The 24,978-nt window shown below is 34.0% G+C and overlaps 1 protein-coding gene across 1 annotated transcript; it reads right to left on the reverse strand.

The window, feature by feature from the left end:
• Positions 1-9,893: 9,893 nt before the first annotated feature.
• Positions 9,894-16,637, reverse strand: LOC124934085 ((6-4)DNA photolyase). The gene is made up of 14 exons (XM_047474556.1): positions 16,221-16,637; positions 14,380-14,451; positions 14,217-14,297; positions 13,954-14,133; positions 13,808-13,879; positions 12,223-12,309; positions 12,022-12,120; positions 11,794-11,877; positions 11,416-11,502; positions 11,008-11,079; positions 10,808-10,921; positions 10,566-10,653; positions 10,382-10,477; positions 9,894-10,282 (listed from the first exon to the last, which is right to left on the reverse strand). Exons 1-14 carry the CDS (start codon positions 16,578-16,580, stop codon positions 10,098-10,100), a joined length of 1,677 nt encoding a protein of 558 aa, XP_047330512.1. The 5' UTR covers positions 16,581-16,637; the 3' UTR covers positions 9,894-10,097.
• Positions 16,638-24,978: the final 8,341 nt, after the last annotated feature.

A 24,978-nucleotide genomic window follows, 5' to 3' on the forward strand; every position in this document is an offset into this window, starting at 1 on the left:
ACAAGCAACTTGAAAAACAAGCTTTTGGTTGGAATTATTATGAATTTTTAAAACAATACCAAAACTTGATTTTTCCGAGCCAAAACTCTTCCCTATCTCACGCTAATTCAAGATAGCCAAACCACAATAAAAATTAAAACGTTTTAGACTAAACATTTAACGAACCCCAAAATGATAAAATTACGCGTTTTCCTATTCAAAACCAATTGTAACACACAAAATCGACAATAAACTCTTTAATCATTTGATGAAGCTATTACAAATATCAATTTGAGACGAAGGTCAACCAATAAACACAATATAAAAAAATTAGAAACTTCAAAATTTTAAATTATTGTTGAACTACGAATTTAATTGGTGATTATAGTGAGTTCTTAATGGATTCTATCACCTAAAATTTACCAGAATCAATCCAAGCAACTAACACACACTCAAAACAACTCACACGAGATTTAAAAGTTTTTCATAAAAGCTCAAACATGACGAAAATAGCCAGGAGCGTCATACAAGGGAAAATAATATTAGGGTTAAATATAGTGGCGGGAATAAAGTGGCAGTTATAATGTAGTAGTATAAATAGAACAGTTAGTTGTTAAGAATAGTTATGAAAAAAATTATTTGGAAATTCTTTGTTAGAATTTCTCTCCCTCATTCCTACTGTATTCTCCCTATCGGTTAGGGTTCTATCTACTCTCTTTGATTCTTCATTACTCATCTCAATATAATTCTTTTATCTTTCATGTTCAAGATTTATACCTAATTCTATTTCAAGGTATAACAGTGGTATCAAAGCTCATTCTTAGCAAATGGTGTGTACTATGAGGTTATAGCTAAAGCAAATTTGGATTTAAGGCAATTTCTTTATTCGTTCCTTAGAAACAGTTTATTATGAAATTAGAAAGAGTTAAAGAAGAGTGTTGCGATAAAAACTAGAGACTTGGATTATTATTGAAGAAATATCGAAGTTCATTACAAGGAAGGAAAGCTAGTCAGACAACGTGCGGAGTTGTCGACATAGTCGGAGAAAAAAGAGTTCACGAAAGGATTTTGAACTCGATTGCAATCCAAATGATGGTGAACCAACTAATTATCTAGAGAAGAATCATCTAATTTAGAATATCGATATTAACTTTGCTAATTGTGGAACTATGGCAACAAAAGTGAGATTGGAGATATAAGCCGACCAGAAGTGATGCAATCCGAAGAAGATTCATTACGACAGTGAGTTAAGAACTGAACAAGATTTCCGGCGGTTTTTAATTTCGCGACAGATTGTGATTTTTTTCATTGAAACTGAAGATGGAGGAAAATGAATCCCTACATCTAGGTATTGCATTATTGCATTAGGTAAGATAAAGAAGTACGAGTCACTGCTAAATCCCCTCGGTTAATTTGATAAGTATATCTGAAGAGAGAGAAAGAATGATCCCTAGGTTAATTTGATAAGTATCAATGAGGAAAGAGAAAGTAAGATTATCTTGTTTGACTTGCAAGAAGACTGGGTTGGTTGCTATTTGGACCGACTATATCAGATTTCACTACTCCTTAAATATAATTATGCTGAATTGAATTATGAGTCTTAAAAGGAAAATTCGGTCGATTTGAAAATGAATTCCCCAAATTCTTTGGAGAAGATGTTGAAAAGGTTGAAGATTGGATTTACGAGGCAAAAAGATATTTTCGAGTTAACGATACGCTTGAAGAAGATAATGTGCATCTTGCGACAACTCAAATGAGATAAAAGGCACTACAATGGCTTAGGGAACATGTGATCATGAAAACTCTCAGCAAAAGATTGACGTAGAGAGAGCTGAAACAACTATTGCGACGTGAATTTGGGTCATGTGCAAGGGACGATCCTCGACATATACTAAAGAAAGTGCATCCAGAACCGTAGAAGTTAATCGCGGAACAATGTCGACAAATAAACGACTTTTTAAAATCATGGAGGATTGCTGACGAAATAAAAAAGATAAACAAAAGGATAATGAAGAAATAACAAGGCAAAAGTGGAAAAATGATCATCAAAAAATGATCTTCGAATCTGATGAGTTATTGGAATATTATGATCAACATGTAAAGATGTGGGACAATCGAGGCCTTCCTTATTGATACAATCGGCTCCAAACAAAGATAAAAACCCTTTGATGACGATTGTTCTAAAGTGGAAGACGTGTCTCCTCTCGACGACTTTTGTTATGAAAAAGAAATGGAGACTCCACGTACTAAGGATACAAAACACGACAATCTCAATCTTGATGAATAAATTTATGATAGTTCATGTTCTTCATTTATTCATTTACAAGTCTCCCTAGTGTACGATGACCGAGAGAAGACGAAGGCAACCTACGTTGAAAAGAATGATCATTATCGTGGTGACTTGGGAGAAGCTGAAATTGAAGGACTGTTTGAAGATGTTTTGGGCCTTGAAGATATGATGTTGGCTTTTGATCCCATTTCTCAAGCATACTTAGCGCTAAGTTTTAATTGCGTCCAGTTTTTGTGGTTCGAGATACCACAAAAAGTTGGGCCTTGCTTTCAGAAAATTTTATGGAATAAAACATGGATGACATGCAAGTACTTATTATAGTTTGAAGAACCACATGATGCAGAGTTTTGTAATTGTTCTTATGGGCTACAATCGATAAATATTCTGGTTCAGTTTGTATGGTTTGAAGAACCACCCGATAATCTATGGAAATAATTTGAGCAATTTATATGGTTCGAATAGCCAACAGATGCTTGGGAGTTTCAGCAGAACTTTCGTCTATTATCGTTCGTGGACGAATGAATTGAAATAGAGGGTAATGATAAAAGGATATCAGGGTTAAATATAGTGGCGGGAATAAAGTGACAGTTATAATGTAATAGTATTAATAGAACGGTTAGTTGTTAAGAATAGTTATGAAATGATTTATTTGAAAATTCTTGTTAAAAAAATTTTCCCTCATCCCTATTGTATTCTCCCTATCGGTTAGGGTTTTATCTACTCTCTTTGATTCTTCATTACTTATCTCAATGTAATTCTTTTATCTTTCATGTTCAAGATTTTTACCTAATTCTACTTCAAAGTATAATAGAGCGTTGGGAGTGACTTCGAACTTTTTTATGTCCGGGATCCCTTCCTTGTAGTTGTAGGAAGACCTTTATACTTGTCGAAGGCTACCCATCTCCACTTCAAGCTCTAGTTTGGTTATGTCATTTCTTGCATCTAGATCTTCAGGAACGAAATCACAAATTTGCGGCCCTCTTTTGATCAATCGGTTAGAGCGAGCTTTCCCGTGGTCTTTTCACCTCCGACCTTGGGTGATTTGCTGCCATAAATTAACACTTCAGATTAAAAATAAAATCAGAGGTCAAGGAATTCTTTGCATTTTATTTGTCGAAGGAATCGGGTTGAAGACGGAGAAGCCAATGATATGCATTTTTCGATTATCCAACTATGTGTGTTCGTCTAGGATGAGGGTCTAAGTGAAGGCTCTAGCAATCCGTGTGTTGCTAAAGATGGAAATCCTAGTGCTTCCTCATTCGACGCTCTAGGCTACTCCAAGGTGGATAGTCTTGATGAGCTCCTATCCGTATGCAAGGAAAGTTGGCTACTAATTGCCCAATAGTGATGTACTAGGTGACCTCCATTCAATAACCAACATCTTCCCAAATCGACGATCTAGATGATGATCCAGGTGAGGCAACATGTTGACTTATTATTAATTTCCCCTTTTTCCTTGACATGGCTTGGCCTCCACACAACTGGATCGGTTGTTAGGCCCCTGTTGCGATCTTTCTATGGCTCTCTCGTCTGACCGCCCGTGGTACGATGGTCCGATCGCTGTGCAAGACTGTTTTCGACGAACTTCAATTTCTTTTCAACACGTACAACATAAACACAATAACATTATGAATATATATATATATGATTTCTTTTAATCTATTATTCAACTTATTTATTTATTTGTGACACTTCAATTTATTTAAAAAATGGTCAGAGATTAATTATTTTTTAACTTCAATCGATACGACATTATTTCTAATTTTTCAATTTTCGTGCGATAAGCCAGTACATGATCTTAGAAAATTATAAGTTTGGAATTATTTTCAAAATGTAAAATAGGGGTGCAAAAATGAATATTTATAATTATTCTTGACAATGCTTCCAAAGAGGTCGACCTAATAGTCACTCCTTATTCGAGGGTCACTACGGGTAATGCTTTCGATTTGAATGAAACAAACCTGAAATAAATAAGTACTCCTTACCCGAGCACTATTCTTGACAATGCTTCTGAATACATCGACCAAATAATCACTCCTTACTTGATGACCAATTTGAGCGATGCTTCTAATTTGATTGGAACAAATGTCAATTCGATAGACACTCCTTACCCGAACACTATTATTCACGATACTTCTGCTTTGAATTAAAATATCAATTCGATAGATACTCCTTACTCGAGCATTATTCTTGACGGTGATTCTAAATTGATCATAACACTTAACTCCCACTAGAGTTTAGTTATTCAACGTAAGTTAAGATCTATTATCAAAATGATCAAGAAAATGACTCAGTTTTTGTGACTTGATAATTTTATCCTAAACAGATTGTTTCCAACGTCTCACAAATGGAGAGATTTCCTTAATTTTTATTTTAATAAAAATGACCCTATTGTTGACGTAGGTTTTTTTTGTTATCATTAATATTTTATTTCATTTTATTTTAATAAATTCCATTAGTATTGACATAGTTTTTTCACTTTCTTTATTCGTATTAATGAAACAAAATTACTCATTTAACCATTTAGGTGTTTAGCGTCATTCTTATTCTTTTTTAACATTTAGTGAAGTTAGATCAAAACATCTTTAAAAATTGGTTTCATACATCGTTTTTCAAATGTATTATAAAGAAATTAATTGTAAGTGCAATTTTTTGAGACATTACGTGTTTCAAATCTAAGACCTTTGGATTTTTTTAATAACACTCGGAGTATATATATGATAAAATTCGGTACATTTTTGTTCTTAAATTCGCAATCCGGACAAAAATCTATATGAACAACAAATTGTGATTTCAATATCTCAACTTAGATGAGTGTTTTATTTCCATTGCCTCTTTTTTTCGTGATCGAGGTATATCTAATATAATTTATATATTTTGTTCTTGCTTTCGCAAACCAGACAAGAGTCTAGAAGAACATAAGTGGTGATTTTAATATTTCAATCAACACAATAACTTACATTTTTTCTCTTTTAAGAGGTCTTGATTTCTTACACATAACCTCCATGAGAGACAAAACGTCACCTTTTTTACAACATAGTTCCGAGTTTGGGAATTCATTTTCTGCGAGCTTACAACATCAAAATTTTAAGCTTTCGTATGATCCAAGAAAGGTTCAATCAGACATCACTTTGCTCGAAACTCAAAAGTTACTTGGGTTCAGTTTGAGATGATCAATCCTTTATCTTACACGTTTTCTAAATATCGTTTCACATTAAAATTCCTTTATTAGCGCTTTTAGTTAGAGGGGATAAAGGGGTGTCATTCTTCTCAATATTCTGACAAAAATGTATTTTAATTTTCATTTGAACCTCGCCAAATGTTACAGAGAAATCATGTCCAACGTAGTTTAGTGAAGTGTGAAAAACATCATCATCATCATTTAATTTTTTTATATCACCAAATGTATTTTAATAAAAATTTATTTAGATGCATTAGTCAATGTTAGATGGTGCCAGTTGCATTACTCAATATCGAGATTGTCTAGATCAATTAGTCAATGTCAAATTTTCATATGCATTAGTCTATATTGACTTGGCCTAAAGGCATTAATCAATGCCGAGATTGATCAAATGCATTAGTCAATGTAAAAATGTCCATAATGCATAAGACAAATGCTAGATGGCCGAGATACATTAATCAATGTAAGATTGTCAAGATACATTACTTAATGTCGAAATAACACATATGCATTAGTCAATGCCGAGATGGCTCAAATATATTAATTAATGTCAGATTGCCCGTATATAGTAATCAATGTCAAAATAGCCTAGATGCATTACTTGTTGTTGAAATGATCTAGAGGCATTAATCAATGTTGGATGGCCCGAATGCAGTAGTCAATCCTATATGGAAAAAATGCATTATTCAATGTCGAGATGTCCCAAATGCATTACTTAATTCAAGATGGCCGAAATTCATTAGTCAATGTCCAAATGACCTAGATTCATTAGTCAATGTCGAGATTACTAAAATTCATTAGTGAATGTCGAGATAGCCCAAATACGTTAGTCAATTCCAGATGAGTCAAGTACATTAGTCAATGTTAAAAGGTCGATATCCATTACTCAATGCCGAGATGGCCTGGATGCATGGCTTAGATACATTAGTCAATATCGAGATGACACAGATGTATTAGTTAATGTCAAGATGGCTTAGATGCATTAGTCAATGTCGAGATGCCTCAAATATATTACTGAATGTCAAGATGACTTAGATAAATTAGTTAATACTGAAATTACCCAGATGCATTAGTCAATGTTAAATGACCTATATTCATTAATTAGTTATTGACGATCGATATGCATTACTCAATGTCGAGATGGTCTAGATGTATTAGTCAATGTCATATGGCCTAAATGCATAAATAAATGCCCAAATAACTTATATGCATTATTAAATATTGAGATGTCCTTGCACTTGTCAATGTTAGATAATATGGATGCATTAGTTAATGTTTAAATGGTCTAGATACATTACTCAATGTTGAGATGACTTAGATGCATTAGTCAATTTCAAATAATCGAGATTTATTAATCAATGTCTAAATGGTTCAGATACATTAATTACACAAATACATTAGTCAATACCAAGATGACATATATGCATTAGCGCATTAGACAATGCTAGATTGCTCAGATGCATTACTCAATGCTAGATGACCAGATACATTAGTCAATTCTAGATGACCAGATGCATTAGTCAATGCCGAGATGGTCCAAATGCACTGTTCAATACCAAAATATATTAGTCAATTTCAAATGGCCTAAAAGCATTAGTCAATGATAGATGGCTTAGAAGAATTAGTCAATGACAGATGATCTAAATGTATTAGTCAATGATAAATGGCTCAGATATATTAGTCAACGTTATATGCATTAGTCAATATCGAGATGACCTAGATGCATTAGTCAATAATTCCCAAATGACTTAGATTAATTAGTCAAAGACCAAATGAAATAGTTGTCTCATTGTTGCAAACCATTGTGTAGTTTCAAAACTTAATATAGTTTCTTTGTAGGTGGATAGTTTTGACATATCCATTTCCTTCATAGCAACATGTAGTGCATAATTAACTATATTCTTATAATCATATCTATAATGTGGTCTAATTTCAATCCTCTTTAACTGACATACAGAAATCTAGTGGTTCATGCTTTGGTAGCCCAAACTCGACGTGGTATTATTCCTCTTTTTGTTAATGAATCTCCAACTTCACATGTTAATCAACATTGTTACTTTTTGATATAGATTTTACAATAGAACTAAATATAAAATTTTCATCAAAGATGATGCTTCTGATGAGAATTGTTCTTCTCTCAGATGGAGACCATACTCTCTATCATTTGACACCATCTACATGGTCTATAAATACTCAATTCTTTGTTATTGACTCTAATTTACCCTCATTGACATGATAATAAAATATGTAGCCAAAACCTTAAGACATAAGTCATACACATACTTGTCAAACCACACCTCGTAAGGTGTTTTGTAGTTAGTCTCGATGTGAGGTCCACAATTTAGCAAATAGTGTGTTGAGCCACTCCCAAAAACTTCTATCAATCTTTGCATTAGAAAAATTAAGACTCGTGATCATGTGACTACAAAAAATATCTTCCTTTTCCAGAATATGCATTCGCTTTCCAACATATGACAAAGGTGCAATAATTTAGTCAGAACTCTGTAGGAAATACAAAGTGTCCTCGACACATTTATGCATTCGCAGGGTGAATAGACGTTGCATTGCTTTAAGAACAACTTGTTGGTGAGACACTTCGTCATGTATAGACTTTCCAACTTCAAACATAACCCATTGGTCTTCTCCTATTCTAAGACTTCGATGATGAAATTATCTGTAAGACACAACTTAATTGTCGAATACATCTTCCCTTCCATAATGGTCATCTTAGCAGTTATTTCTACTCACGTCGACAACTTAAGCGTCACCCATAAATTCTGTTAATTCAACAAAGTTTGCGTCTTAATCTGCCATAAACTGAAACTATTTATCCTTGTAAATTTGTCGATCTTAATGTTGATTGTTGACATCTCTCCATATAAAATAAACAATCAAAATCTGAAACTTTGATACCAATTTGTGATAACGGATTGCATAAAATGACAAACAATAAAGAAATAAAATAAATTTAATGTAGTTCATCAAAACAAAACCTCGTTACATCACCTACAAAATTTATATTATTGAGTAGATCAAAACATAGATTACAACATTATAGACTATGGTTATGACATGAGTTTGTATATTATTCGGTTCCATGAAAGCCTAACAGATACAAAACTAAGACGAAAAACGATACTCTGAAACAAGGACTTCAAGTTTCTAAAGTACTCGAATGTACTTTTCGAATGTACTTTTAAATAAGTCTAAGATACAGAATCCTAGCAAATATTATAGGAGCATAATATAATATAATATAATATAATATAATATAATATAATATAATATAATATAATATAATATAATATAATATATATAATTCTAATAAGCATAAAATTAGTTTAGCCCATTAAGAAAGTTCAAATATTAAATTATATTCAACATCATTAAATACCCTCTATGCCAAATGTATTTTAACACCGAACCAAAGGATAATAATAAATTAGTTGAACCAGAACCATTTTAAAGATTAATAGATAGATTAGTATACCTAAATCTAACTAGACTAGATATTAGTTTATGTGTACAACATACATGTTAAAACCAACTAAAACACAAATAGAAGCTTCCATACAAATCAATCGTAAAGTATCTAGAGGGAGCACCATCCTTAGGAATCTTCTATGAAGCAAAATCTGAAATAAATATTAAAGCATTATCAGATTCAGATTATCAGATTCAGATTCATGTACATTGAGAAAAATTCATTGCAGGTTTCTCCATTTCTTTTTTGTTTGAGAAATCACTTATATAGTGGAAAACAAGAAAGAAACAACTATTTCAAGATCCTTAGTAGCAGAATATAGAAGTTTAGCCATCATAGTTTGTGAACTTCAATGGACTTCATATGCCCTTAAAGATTTCAATAACGTTGTTAGAAACCATTTAAAAGTGAATTAATCCCCTTAAACTTTATACCTTCAAAATATCAAATTGCAAACATCTTTACAAAATCAATGGAAGAGTTCATTTCAATTAAATTTATAAGATCATCTTGAGAAGGAGATATAAGAATTATTATATAGTGTATAAGTTTCTGATAAAATTTGTACAAGTGTAAATTAGAGGTTCAATTTATATTTTGTTTAATAGTTCATGAACTCAATTTACAATTGTAACCCAGAGTAATCAACACAACCTCTTAGCTTTAAGAGGGTATCCTGGCCTCTTTGAAAAAGGGTAAGCTATGGACACATATGGGTACACTAATATAATTGAGGTAAAAAATTTACAAGAGTTTTCAAATAATTCATTTTTTAATTCCAACATTACTGGAGTTAATCTATTTTATTGGTAATTGTCACTATCCATTATTCAACAACATGATGATTCAGGTACAGACAAACATGATGCCACACAGAGCAAAAGACTAGTCTTCTAAGGGACTTTTGGCGGCACTAGGTTCATTCTGTTTGAGAGAAATATTCAATTACTCATTACGGACTCAACCCAATACATGTATTACCAGACTTATACATGCATTACCAGACCTACAAGTGGTGGTGTAGTTTTCCAATTTTCTAGTGATGGATGATATAATCTTGTTTATCTTAGCAAAGGGAAGTATAATAATTCTAATTAAATATCTGTCAATTCAAAGAGAAAATAAAAAATAGTGAGCGAATGTTTAATCAAGATAATCTCACCTCAAGCATCCGGTTTCGGTTTCTGCTTCTGTTTTTTTGATTTGACTACTTGGCTCTGGCACTCAAACTTCCTTCTCAAACTCGTCATGTCTTTCTCACTTACTAAGTTATTTAGTCTTTTGTTCATCTCGTACGCTTCACCCATTCTTCTCCTACATTCTGCCATTGCCGTCTCATGACAAACCACTGCCAACCAACCAATGATGTGACAAAATCAAGGAAGGGATCTAATAATAATCCAACACTTCCATTTTCAATTAAATTAGCTCAAGGTTTTCAGCTAACCTGGTTTGGGATAATCTTCTCCAATTACACACTTTGCTTTGGTTTGAATGCTTAATGGAGCAGTCCAAGGCTCATAGATGTATTCCTTTGGCATATCTGATACCATCCGTAGTAATAATATATTTAAAATGTCTTGTTATTAATTACAACATAAATACTTAAGGAGAGTAATATTTCCACCTACCTTTCAACACAGGGAGGAAATGTCTTATATAATTCCCATTTGGATCGTACTTCTTTCCAAATGAAATTGGAGAATAGATCCGGTTATACTGTTAAGCAGCAAAAAAATGATGGAATCAGCTCAAGGTTCATTCGATGAATGTACACAAATTAAATGTTGCTACTGTTGGATGAAATTATTTGTCAAAAGACCACTGAAAGCAATAAGAAGAATAATAGATTTAAATGTTTTGTGAGTTTGACCTGATAGAAAAATGATGAGCATGATAACCAAAGCCAATTCCCATTGTTAATTGCCCAGTCTGAATCAATTAGAAGCCTCTCAAAGACATCACGCCCTTTTTCCCAATGAATGAACTGTTAGTCACCAATAATTTTATTTCAATGTATAAATAAAAGAGATACAAAATTCGGAAGTAAATTCTCTAAGGTCACGCAAATACCAAGTCTCCACGAGTAAGAAAACATGCCACAGAGTGGCGAGCAAGGTGGTGCATCCATCCCCATTTTCGAAGCTGTAAGTACATTAAATAATCTCACAATCAGCCATATGTTTATTATAAAAGTAACTTGATTTATCTTCTGTTAAAAGGAAGTTTTTAAAAGATTAGAAAACTAAATTAATCAAACGTATTTATGCACTTCATAAATGATTATTACAATGAATGTTGACCATTAGCTCATTTAGAAACCAGACTACTCATGAATGGCTTAGGTTAGTCAATTTGCTGCCCCCTTCAGAGGATCTAACAATAATAATAACAATTTCATAAAACTTCTGTAGTATTAGATGCAACAGATGGGTTAATTCGATAATATAAATTTCTAACTAGAGAATTATGGCAGCAGACCTGGACCATGGCTGCATCTATCCAAGGAAATCCAGTCTTAGCATCTCTCCATGCAGCCAATAATTCATCATCATCTTTCCATGGTATCTGCACAATAGATATGGCACATGAGCATCAATATGATTTCACTGTAAAAAAAATCCTACTACCGCTGCCACGATATATTTGAGAATTAGAGATTCATGATTTGTTTTCCATATAAGAAAACTGACCAATTCAAGAAGATATAGTGAGGTCATTAATGTCTTCCCATAGAACTCTCCACTTATAGATCATTATTAATGGGATTTTATTATGATTGATTGTAATTATTCTCTCTCTTTTCATATTTTGGTAGAATGAAATATATTAATATACAAAAGCAAATAGGTTCACTACCTTCTTGCAAATTCCGTTACCAATCATCTGGTCAAAATTCGGAGTGCCAAAAGCAGCAGTATAGAAGAATTCTCTCCATAACAACTGTAGAAGTTTTACAAATTAGTCATTTTTTGTCCAAATTGAGATCTTTGATTTTGACTAAAAGAAAAGGCTTAGTTAAATCCTAGATATTGTATAAATAATGACTTTTAAAGATCCTGGAACTTGAGCAGAAGCATGACTCACTTGTCCCAGAAGGGAAACAGGTGGTGCTGTGTGTGTTTTGACTTCACTTAGAACTTCCTTAATGCGTTGGTAGAAGTACCTGGATGAAAGACAACCAAACTTCCAAAGATCTGAAATTATGAGAATGAAGAATAAATAGAGAGGACAAATTAAAAATCCTTTGGATAAAACGACCAAATAGTTAAGTTGTATTCAACTCACTTTCAAGTAAGCAGACAACATTGTTGTCGCTGGCTTAAGAAATGCAGATGGATCACCCTTTGGTTTCTCAAATTGAGCTACCCATTCCTTTAGATAAATGGAAAAATAAACTAAAAATGTCAAGCTAAAAGGAAACAGATAAATAACAGTATAAAGTTATGATTAATAGGCTGGACAGACATTAACATTAAAATGGAACAAAAAGGTGAAAACCAGAAAGAAGAAAATGAAACACGAAAGAGAGCAGCAATGCATCTTTATGGGATCAACTAAGATGCAGAGAGGAAAAGGAAGGATGAAATTAGGTCCACTACATTCCTCGGCTGCTGTACCGGAGGGATCACCATTGACTTTATGGATGATTTTAGGACAGCTTGGTTGTTTGTTTTTCTGATGAAATGGTGTTTTATTTCATTCTCCCCGTTGAATTCCGTGAAGTCATGGTTACACATATTATTTGGTCTTATTTCTAACATAGTCCATGCCTTAAATCAGTAGATCACTTAAATCATCATCTAGCACTAAACAATTATTGGGTTTTAAGTCATTTTACTTACTAAGGAACATTAATTGGCTGAACTTACTTAAATTTAGGTCTAAAATTTATTTTTTTATAACTATTTTATATTGATTTAATTATAGAGAAATGATACATAACACGACTCTGAAAATCGCGACTCGCACAGCGAAGGGAACTCACCGTTATACAAAAAGGACTTGTCTGTTATACAAAAGGGACCTCGCTGTTATACAAAGGGGACCCTTAGTCAGCGAAGTCCCTTTTGTATAAGGGTGAGGTACCTTTTGTATAAGAGTGAGGTCCATTCGCTGTGCGAGTCGCGATTTCAGACTCGCTCTCCCTATCAATCCTCTTAATTATATATTCAGTACTTATACTTTATGTTCAAATTTAACACTGAATTTTACTTTTTATCAAACACAACAATGGACAATTAACTTTTGCATCATAAACATACCATCCAAATTAAGAAATGGAGAATGAGAGTTTAAACAAGATTTTATGTTTACCAGTAGACATATCAAGATGTACATTAGAGACAAAGATGATAAACATATGGAATTATTATGGCATGTATAAGATCACCACACTTTTATACCATATAAAGTTCTTATTTCTTTTTCAAACTAAATGAAAACATTGTTTTCAAAAGGGCTCATAGTGATAGTGTACATTATTGACACACAACGCAATCTAAATAATCATCAGCTTTATAGTTTAAAACTAAAAATATTAAAATACTTTGGATATAACTTTTCTGGAACTAGTTGATTCTCTGGTAAGATATAAAATGAAAAAACAAAAAAGAGCATGACATCACATATAGAAATGTACTGCTGTCATCAAATTGCCTTCTTTGATAATTCTAGAGGAAAAACTTATTAGTTTTATAATGGTGGAAGTTCATATATGAGGACCAGTCTAAAACAAAAAAAGAAAGAGACGCCAGAACTTTTGTCAAGTTAATTATTGGTCAAGGTATGTCTCATTCACAAGTTGTTGCTATTGGTGAAAACATCACAAAAAACCAAACTTGGATATCTCTCGTTCTACATGAAAGTGTACCTTGTTGCTAATTGATTCGTTCAACATCTTCAATGCTTCTGTTTCGCCACCCCTAAAAGGAGTTGATTCCTCCTGAAAACATGTCAGTCTTACCATGTAAGTCAGTGAAAGAATTTCAATTAACATAGTTAAATCAGATATTGTACCTCTGTACAATTGTCATAACCCAGTTCTGTAGCTGTTGGAACGGTGCAAATCTCACAATTGACAGTTTTACCAACAGAAGGAAGAACGTCTATATAGGTTGAAAGAGGTGACAAAGCCCAAGTAGGTTGCCCAGCAACCTTTAAAAATGATTGATAGCTCAGAGGAGCCCTTCCACCATTCTGGTTTAATGTGATTTATCAAAGAGGAACAAATTAAAGAATGAAAACTATAAATTCAAGAAAGAATTGCACATCAGGCATACCTTCTGTATTATATCTGCCGGGTTAAAAAGTGTATGACTCACTGGAGAAAAAATCTCAATACCGGCTACAGAAGCATATTCCTGTTGAAAGGAAAAAAAATATATATATATATATCTTAATGAATGGTCTTCCATGTTTCTAGTTTGATCAAATGAATCTTACCTTAACCCTGACATCTAAGGCCTGATAGTACGGCTCTGTGTCATACTCAAAACATAGCTTTTTTATGTTCCACTGCACAAAATCAATTAAAAGGAAATGACTAAAGGGAAGTGTGAATCTGGATCAACTTATTTTAGTTGCGGCAGTTCATTTAAGAGAAGGCCACAGTGTTCAATTGAAATTATGCACAGTATTATAAAAACCGGCAAAAGTAGTATAATACACAAACTTCAAGAGGAAATGGATTAATCTGTATTTTGAACAACTGTAAGACAAACCAATTTGACATATTGGCTTCTCTGTAGGAACTATTTCCATACTAGGTTACATGGAATCAGTGAGATGGCTCAGATACTACTGTCCAGTAAGTGGGGAATAAATGCCAAACATCACACACAATTTACAGATTAACCTACCTAGACACCTATAATTTTGAACTGGAAAATCAATCAATTTCAAGGCATTCATTAATTAGACTGTTTTCTTAACTTGCATGAAAAATATTTACTGTTAATATAAGTAACTTTTTCAGTACTAACATCTTTCCAAAATAGATGACACTAAAAATAGCAGGTAGCCTCTTCCTACTTTTGCTCCAGTTCATTTCATATTAGAGTTATTTATAATAGATATTGTTTAAAATAAAATTAAAAAACCGAACTATTTTTAGATCAAATTGAAATGTTTGATTTCCTCATTAGAATAGTATTTCATTCCTAATTATATCGATATTTACAATAGCTATATATACATATGCATAGGTTATTGTTATCAACCAATAATTCAATAAAATATCCTACAGGACTCTTGTCTATTATATTTTTCTTCTACACGATTTTGTCGCCTCCCCCTGCTAGCGGCTGTAGCCACTAGCGAAGGGCACTCTTAGTTTTGTCTCACCATCAAAGCATTATGGAAAATTCTCAAAATGATTAGAGATCATGTTTTCCCTCCCCAGCCAATGAATGCAGTAAATTCCAACTTCAAAGTCGAAGCAACAAATTCTGACGTTAACACCAATGTTCAATGTTGAGACACAAATTCTGACTTAATTGGCAATGCCTACTTCAATGTCAAGACCCCAAATTCTAACTGTAAGTCATAAGGACTTTACTGTTGATGCCGACATTGTTGTCGTGACAACAAATTTTGACTTCAAAGTTGATACAGATTTTATTGCATGCTGACTTCAATGTCGATGCAGCTTTTATTGCGTGTTGACTTCAATGTCAAAACAGTAAATTTTAAAGTCGAGACGGGCTTTATTCTCGTTAACTTAAATACATAGACAACAAATTTCAACTTTAGTCGATATCAACTTTATCATCAATGCACATTTCAGTGTCAAGACAATATATTCCAAGACACTTGAACGTCCATACCACAAGACCTCAAAATTAATACCAACTTAAATATTCATATTTGGAAACTACTATTTCAAATGAAATTGGAAGTGATTTGATTTGATTTGGTATAAGATGGCTTATGGGTTATGATGATTCATATATTTTTCAAATCATAATCCATATTATTTACTAAATGATGATATGAATTATTTTCTCCATAATAAGGATTTTTAAAAAATATAACAAATGTACATGTTTTTAGATCATAATCATTGATCAAGATGAAAAATCATCAAAAAACATAATTGTTGATTAGGAAAACAAATTCAGACTTTTCATAGTTACTCAAATGGCCGTGAGAAGTAATATAATAAATACAATACAATCTGTAACCTAGGATTAGACTTTTCATAGTATTTATCTTTTGAAGTTATGCCCATCATATATAATTTTCAATATATTAGGATGATAAGATTGCAAAGTAGATTACGATACCTCTTTCAAGCAGTGAATTAAGACTTCGCCAGGCTCACCCTTCAGTATAAGAAGGCGAGAACCGAGCTTCTTGAGGCTGGAATCGAGATCAACCAAGCTTTCCAGAAGAAAACGAATCCTATTTATCCCGGCTCGTTTAGATCCAGGAGAGAATGCATTCGGATCGGGCTCCATGTAATGCGGATCAATAACAAAAAGTGGGTACAAGTAATTTGTTTGCTTGGAGGCGTACTCGAGGGCTGGATTATCATGGATTCTCAGCCCTTTGCGGAACCATATCAGAGAATTAGGTTGAGACGCCATAGATGTAGTGTAACAAGATCGAAGAAGAAGATAAGAGGGAGGGTTTACACACCGCATTAACGGTTGTACAGAATTGATGGGTTACAATGAATACATCGTTTCCCGCCTGAAATGACTAGAAGTGATGGTAACTATTGTGCGCTAGGGGGTGAGAGATTACTTTATTTCAGGTCATTAAGTAATGTTAGGAGGCAACAAATAGATTATTGTGCATTTGGCGTAAGTTAGCATAAGTTGGTTCCTTTGGCTGATAATCTGCCACGTTGATGTTCGTGAGAAATACACGTGTAAGAAAAAGTTGTGTCTTAGGTTTTTTTTTTTTTTTTTTTTTTTTTTTTTTTTTTTTTTTTTTTTTTTTTACAATTACTTATGGCCTCGTTTGATCTTTTGGGTTATAAGGATAATATATGGGTTTCTTAAAAAATAAATAAATAAAAAACATGTTTGACCAAATTAGGTAAAAACTTAAGTTTTATTTCTTCCAGTTTTACCCTTCTAATTTTTACTTATTTCTATCTTATCCTCTCTTCTCAAATCTCATTTTCCACTCCTTTCTCCTTTAATCTTTCCACTCACTCAACATTTATCAGTTCTTTCAACTCAACCTTTATCAGATTCTGATCAGACATCAGTGAATATTTTCAGCGAATATGAAGCAGGTAAGATTCGTTCTCATCCTTTATGATCAGTTTTCATCATTCATCAACCCTATATAAACTTGTTCATTGATACTTTGTAGTTACCTGGAAATAACTCATTTTAAAAAAATCTAAGATCTTCGTCGCATCCTAATTCCAGGTGAACGGCTGCAACTCCAGGTTAGTTTTCTGTTCTGTTCTCATATGCTTTTCATTTTGTATACTGATTAGTATTGCTTTTCATTTCTTATGCGGGTTAGTATTGTTCTTTGAATAAAGGGATTTTTAGTTTGAACATATACTGGTTAGTACTGCTTTTCATTTTGTATGCCGATTAGTATTGCTTTTCATTTTATTTTATATGCTGATTAGTAAGATTTCCCTTAAAAGAGATTTTTTAGTTTAAACATATATTAATTATTGATTGCGAATGAGCTAATTAAATAATAATAATAATAATTAAAATTATCATTATCTGTGAATGACTGTGAATGTAGTAATTTATAAAAGAATATGAATACACAGTCGTGAATTAAGTAATTTATAAAAAAATATGAATCTGTATATTGTTTTGGTAGAATATATTTTAAGTTATAGAAAAGAATATTACATGTGTTGTTTGTGATGAATCAGTTGAAAAAAATTCTATTGATCCAATCGTTCTTGCTAACAGATTAGAAGCGACAAGTCTTGAATTATATAGTGAAGATGAAGCTCATGTTCAAAAGAATTATTCGTCTGATCAAGTAGCTGATCCGACTGAGAATCAACTAGACGTCCAAACTTTCGTTCAACAGGTTGTTGATAGTTCGAATGTCGCGGGGCCATTTGATCAGACATCTAACTCTTTAGGATCAAACTTTAGATGAAATATAAATTATCCACCATAATTGATAATTGGTAATCCAAACTCTCCACGTAGAACAAGACGTCAATTGTTGAATGAAATGACTAACTCCACTTTTATTTCTCAAATTGAGCCTAAGAAAATTGGTGAAGTAGTGTTTGGTCCAGATTGGATCAATGCCATGCAAGAGGAGTTAAACCAATTTGTGAGAAATAAAGTGTGGCATCTAACTCCAAGACCGACTAATCAATCGGTCATTGGAACAAGGTGGGTTTTAGAAACAAGTTCAGTGAAGATGGCTTAGTTATAAGAAACAAAGCCCGGTTGGTTGCTCAAGGATACCGACAGGAGGAAGGAATTGACTTTGAGGAGTCATTTGCACCCGTGGCTAGACTTGAGGCAATCAGAATCTTCATGGCTTATGATTCTTTTAAGAATTTGAAGGTTTTTTAAATAGGTGTGAAAAGTGCATTCTTAAATGGTACTTTAAATGAAGATGTTTACGTTGAACAACCTCCTGGTGTTCTAGATCATTCTTTACCAAATCATGTCTTTAAACTTGACAAAGTTTTATATGGTTTGAAATAATCTCCAAGAGCTTGGTATGACACATTGACTAAATTTTTGTTTGATCATGATTTCATTATTGGCTCAGTTGACAAAACATTATTTAGATTTGTTAAAGACTCTCATATTCTGCTTGTTCAAGTCTATGTTGATGATATTATATTGGGTCAGCTAACCCCAAATTATGTGAGAAATTTTCCAAGTTGATGCATGACAGATTTGAGATGAGTATGATGGGAGAATTAACCTTCTTCCTCAGCCTTCAAGTTCGTCAACTTGAAACAGGGACTCTCATCAACCAAGCCAAATACACCAAAGAGCTGTTAAAGAAATTCGGAATGAAGAGTTGCTCGGCTGCAGCCACTCCAATGAGTTCCTCCAACAAGCTAGACAAAGATGAAGGTGGCTAGAGTGTGGACATCACTGCCTATAGAGGACTAATTAGGTCTTTTTTATATCTTACTGTTAGTCGGCCTGACATCCAGTTTGTTGATTACGTCTGTGGAAGATTATAGGCTAATCCTAAACTATCTCACTTTGTTGTTGCTAAGCGTATTTTGAAATATTTAAAAGTGACTCAAAATGTGGGATTGTGGTATCCGAAGAATTCCAGTTTCAATCTAAAGAGTTCTTCATATGCAGATTATGCAGGTTGCAAGATTGATCGAAAAAACACTAGTGGAACTTGCCAATTTCTTAGTGATCATTTGATCTCTTGGTTCAGCAAGAAGCATACGTCGGTTGCCACGTCTACAGCTGATGATGAATATCTTGCAGTAGGAAGTTGTTATTCTCAGCTCTTGTGGATTCAATAACAACTGAGGGACTATGGAATTGAAGTAGAAGCATCTCCGATTTTCTGCGACAGCACAAGTGCAATTACAATCACATACAATCCATTTTTGTACTCTCGGAAAAAGCATATCGAAATCAGACATCATTTCATCCAAAAGAATGTTAATCGGAAATATGTGTTTACCAAAAGATTGTAAATATGTTTTTGTGTAGGTACATCAGAATAACTGAATGGAGGATTTAGTTTGGTATCTGGACAGCGGATGTTCCAGACACATAACTAGAGATAGATGACTTTTAATTGAAATAGCAGATTGCTCAGGTCCTAAAATAATGTTTGGTGATAATAGGAATGGTAAGACAATGGGTAAGGGTAAGATTATCCATGGTAATCTAATCATTAACAATGTGCTACTTGTTGAAAACCTGTGTTATAATCTGATTAGCATTAGTCAATTATGTGATAATGGATTTTCTATTGACTTTCAAACTAATGCATGCCTTGTTAAGGATCAACAGGGTAACATTCTATTGATCGGAAGCAGGGTAGAAAACTCTTATAAGATGAACTGGAAAAATAAAATATCTGATCCCATATGCATGATTGCCAAAAATAATCAAAACTGGCTATGGAATAAGATATTAAATCATCTTAATTTTAAAACCATTAACAACATTTGTTCGCATAATCTGGTGTTTGGTTTACCTAATTTTCATTTTTCAAAGGACAAGGTTTGTCCATCTTTCTAGTTAGGCAAGCAAAACAAATCATCGTTCAAAAGTAAAGGGAAATCTTAGTCCAACCGGTGCTTGAAACTTTTACATATGGACCTGTTTGGTCCAATTCCTGTAAAGAGCTTGGGAGGAATAAGATTCACCCTAGTCATTAATGATGACTTTTCACGGTTTACATGGGTTATATTTTTGCAATCTAAGGAACATATGGATGAGAATTTGATTAAGATCCTTAGAAGAATTCAAAACCAAAAATCTTTAAGTATTTTTTCAATTAGAAGTGATCGGGGAACCGAGATCACCAACAGACGCCTAAATTCCTATCTCGAGGAGTCTGGTATTAGACATGAGTTGTCTAATGCCATAACTCCACAATAAAATGGTATTGCTGAGAGAAGAGTCAGAACACTGAAGGAAGCAGCGAGATCGATGTTTGCCAACTCATGTGTTCCTTAAAGTTTTGGGCAGAAGCCATAAACACAACATGCTATACACAAAATTGGTCAATAATTAACAAACGTTTTGACAAAACACCTTATGATCTGTTTTACGGAAGAATTTCTATAGTTTCTTACTTTCGAGTATTCAGGTGTAAGTGTTTCATTCATAACAATGGAAAAGAATATTTGACCGCTTTTGATACTAAAGTAGATGCTAGAATCATGTTGGGTTACTCCTCAGTTAGTAAGGCTTTCAGAGTATATAATAATTGAACACAAACTGTTGAGTAATCCTTCCATGTTGTTTGTGATGAATCTGTTGAAAACAATTCTATTGATCCAATCGATCTTGCTAACAGATTAGAAGCGGCAAGTCTTGAATTCTATGGTGAAGATGAAGCTCTTATTCAAAAGAATTATTCGTCTGATCAAGTAGCTGATCCGGTTGAGAATCAACTAAACGTCCAAACTTCCGTTCAACAGGTTATTGATAGTTCGGATGTCGCGGGGCCATCTGATCAGACATCTAACTCTTTAGGATCAAACTTCAGATGAAATAGAAATTATCCACCATAATTGATAATTAGTAATCCTAACTCTCCACGTAGAACAAGACATCAATTATTGGATGAAATGACTAACTCCACTTTTATTTCTCAAATTGAGCCTAAGAAAATTGGTGAAGCAGTGCTTGATCCAGATTGGATCAATGCTATGCAAGAGGAGTTAAACCAATTTGTGAGAAATAAAGTGTGACATCTAACTCCAAGACCGACTGATCAATCGGTCATTGGAACAAGATGGGTTTTTATAAACAAGCTTAGTGAAGATGACTTAGTTGTAAGAAACAAAGCCTGGTTGGTTGCTCAAGGATACTGACCAGAGGAAGGAATTGACTTTGAGGAGTCATTTGCCCCCGTGGCTAGACTTGAGGCAATCAGAATCTTCATGGTTTATGATTCTTTTAAGAATTTGAAGGTTTTTCAAATGGATGTGAAAAGTGCATTCTTAAATGGTACCTTAAATGAAGATGTTTACGTTGAACAATCTCCTGGTGTTCTAGATCATTCTATACCAAATCATGTCTTTAAACTTGACAATGGTTTGAAACAATCTCCAAGAGCTTGGTATGACACATTGACTAAATTTTTTTTTATCACTATTTCATTATTGGCTCAGTTGACAAAACATTGTTTAGATTTGTTAAAAACTCTCATATTCTGCTTGTTCAAGTCTATGTTGATGATATTATATTTGAGTCAGCTAACCCCAAATTATGTGAGAAATTTTCCAAGATGATGTAGGACACATTTGTGATGAGTATGATGAGAGAATTAACCTTCTTCCTCGGCCTTCAAGTTCGTCAACTTGAAATAGTGGCTCTCATCAACCAAGCCAAATACACCAAAGAGCTGTTAAAGAAATTCGGAATGGAGAGTTGCTCGGTTGCAGCCACTCCAATGAGGTCCTCCAGCAAGCTAGACAAAGATGAAGGTGGCCAGAGTGTGAACATCACTGCCTATAGAGGATTAATTGGGTCTTAGCTATATCTTACTATTAGTCGACCCGACATCTAGTTTGTTGATTACGTTTGTGGAAGATTATAGGCTAATCCTAAACTATCTCACTTTGTTCAGCAAGAAGCAGACGTCGGTTGCCACGTCTACATCTGATGATGAATATCTTGTAGTAGGAAGTTGTTGTTCTTAGCTCTTGTGGATTCAATAATAAATCAGGGACTATGGAATTGAAGTAGAAGAATCTCCGATTTTCTGCGACAACATAAGTGCAATTGCAATCACATTCAATTCAGTTTTGCACTCTCGGACAAAGCATGTCGAAATCAGACATCATTTCATCCGAGAGCATGTCAGTTAGAAGCATATTTGCCTTGAATATGTCCCTACAGATCAACAAGTGGCAGACGTGTTCACGAAACCACTACCCAAGACTAAGTTTTCTTACTTTAGAAATATTTTAGGGCTTTTTGATCTTGATTGACTTATTTGAACTGATCATGCATAAATTGAGGGGGAACATATTGTTTAAGAGTAATTGGACATACTTGTGTAGACGGAGGTCTCAATCTGTTTAATGGATTAGTAGTCTAAAAGATGTACCTACTTAGACATATATTTGCTTAAGCAATCTATGCTTTGAGATTGGATAAACGTCTTGATTAAAAACCTACGCGGTTAGACGTCGAAATCTAATAGACGTTTAGACGTCTATAAGACTAGCGTAGTTAGATGCTTACGTCTAACCAGACCCCCGTCTAACACGTGGTGTTTAAGCGTAATTAGACGCTCGAAGTCTAATAGACTTTTGGATGTCTGTAAGACAAGCGTGGTTAGACGTCGGCGTCTAATAGACGCCTATCTATCTTGGAGGCAAAAAATATGGACAGTAAGTTAAACGTCTAACTACGTGTGTACATAGACTTTTCATCTTCAGGCGAGTGGGACAGTTGTTCACTGCTACATTATCTGTCTATGTACTATTCCCGCCAAAAATTGAACAATCATCTATTCAATAACTTGAAGACATGTGTCTCTCAATATTAAAAGAATGACTAAATTTTTTGATGTCCCTTCACTACACTATTACATTAATGACAAACTTTTATGATTATCCTTAAATGATGCTTATTTTAAATGATGAGTCTCTTGGGAACAGGTCTCTACATTTTTGACGGTTCATATAATCATTGCTTGACTACGATCTCCGTGTAAGAAGGATTAAGATCAAGAAAAGAAATCGGGAGATCCTTTTGGCCGAAAGAGATTAGTAGGAATCTATCGCTCTCAATGATGTTAAAAAGGGGGAAAATAAAAGAAGTGGCCTTAGGCCCAGGGGGAACTAAGGATAGAAAGGGATAAGAAAAGACCCAATCTTTTTGTTTTGGGGAAATTTTCGTTTATGTTATTCATCTCCTCCAGATATTTTGAAAGTATGAATATATGATTCTTTATTCATTATTTCTTTGTTGTTTATCGACTGTGTCTATTTGTTTTAATCTTTTAACTAAGTTTTAACATCATCAAAAAAGGGGAAATTGTTGGTTTAAATTATTTTGATTAAAATAATTAAGAAAATAAGCGTATTCTATGTCAACTTTTGTTAGGATCGGGGACGCCCTTGGAGGACCGGGGTGTTTTCCGGTTTCAGGTAAGGGTGGCCGCTTACACAACACACAACTCTTTGGTGATAGTCCGGTTAGAGACTAAAACCTTTCTCAGCACTGCACAACCTGTCACAGACTCTTGAACCGGGTTCAAGGGCGGAAATGTCTGTTTCAGGTTGAAGCAACGAATGCGACTTTTAGATGATGTTTTAGGAAGGAGTCGGTTTAATGGAGGTGAGTGACCGGTTTTGGAAGTATGATTAGTTTGCGGTTTACGTTAAGAAAGCAGGAAATGAAAGCGAATGAAAGAGCACGAGACAAGGGATTTGTTTATGGATGTTCGGAGCAAACCCTCCTACGTCACCCCTTCTTCTCAGGTTATGAGAAGGATCTCCACTAACTCTTTAGAGTTACAGTTACACTTCCGGTCGAGCCCAACTTCGCTACTCGCCGGTTACACCAAACTCACACTTTGATGTAATACAACAACTCAACACAAACACACACAGAAAGCTTCCGGTTTTGAGCACACCGGCTTTAGAGTACAGGACTTTATCTCTCTAGAATTTAATGCTTTATGACTTTCAGAATTTATGATGCTCACAACTACAAGTACCGAACTACATTGAATGAAGACGATCCGTCTTCCTTTTATAGCTGAAAGTAGCCAACGGTTACTTTCTTCTCTCTCTTGCGGATTGGTTGATCATTAGCACGCCTATTTGCAGAAGGGTTGCTTGCACGCTTCAACTTCCTCAACACCTGGCATTCATGCAGGTGACTCTGAGCATATGATGACATAGCCGGTTTTCAGATTGATACACGTGTTGAACATCCGCTTCCGGCTGTCAGCATCGGATCAGCAAAGCATCATTGCTTTCCTCGCATGCTTCTGATCGGATCTGATCTTCTTTTATTCTTTCGAGACACGTTTCTTCCGTCATGGTACGTCACTCTTGAGATTTGAATCTTCTGACTTTTGATCTGTACTGTCCGGTTTCTGTGTCTTGTGCATTATGATCCGGTTGGAATGTAATCTTTTGTTCTTCGTTAACCGGTCGCTTTGAGAAAGTGAAGCCGGTTCCTGTGATCTTTTAACCTGATCACTTGAGGCTGGTTTCTTTGAAGTAGTAGCAACCGGTTTTTGATGCTTCAACCGATTCCGGTTTGTTAAGTTCCTGCACATGAAGATTAATCTCTGTTTAGTTTATTTGGCCGGTTCAAAAATTAATCTACTTAATTTTTCTATCAATTTCTCCCTTTTTGATTATTTAGAATAAATATTCAAAAATTGTAATGTGTGGCCGGT

The sequence above is a fragment of the Impatiens glandulifera genome, chromosome 4, assembly GCF_907164915.1.
Source record: "Impatiens glandulifera chromosome 4, dImpGla2.1, whole genome shotgun sequence".
In the NCBI taxonomy this organism is placed as follows: domain Eukaryota; kingdom Viridiplantae; phylum Streptophyta; class Magnoliopsida; order Ericales; family Balsaminaceae; genus Impatiens; species Impatiens glandulifera.

Coding starts and splice junctions, on each gene's coding strand:
- LOC124934085 (XM_047474556.1), bottom strand. CDS start 16,580: ATGCGGTGTGTAAACCCTCCCTCTTATCTTCTTCTTCGATCTTGTTAC. Junction 14,452..16,220: donor TAATTCACTGCTTGAAAGAG/GTATCGTAATCT, acceptor GATTTTGTGCAG/TGGAACATAAAAAAGCTATG. Junction 12,310..13,807: donor ACGAATCAATTAGCAACAAG/GTACACTTTCAT, acceptor ATTTATCTAAAG/GAATGGGTAGCTCAATTTGA.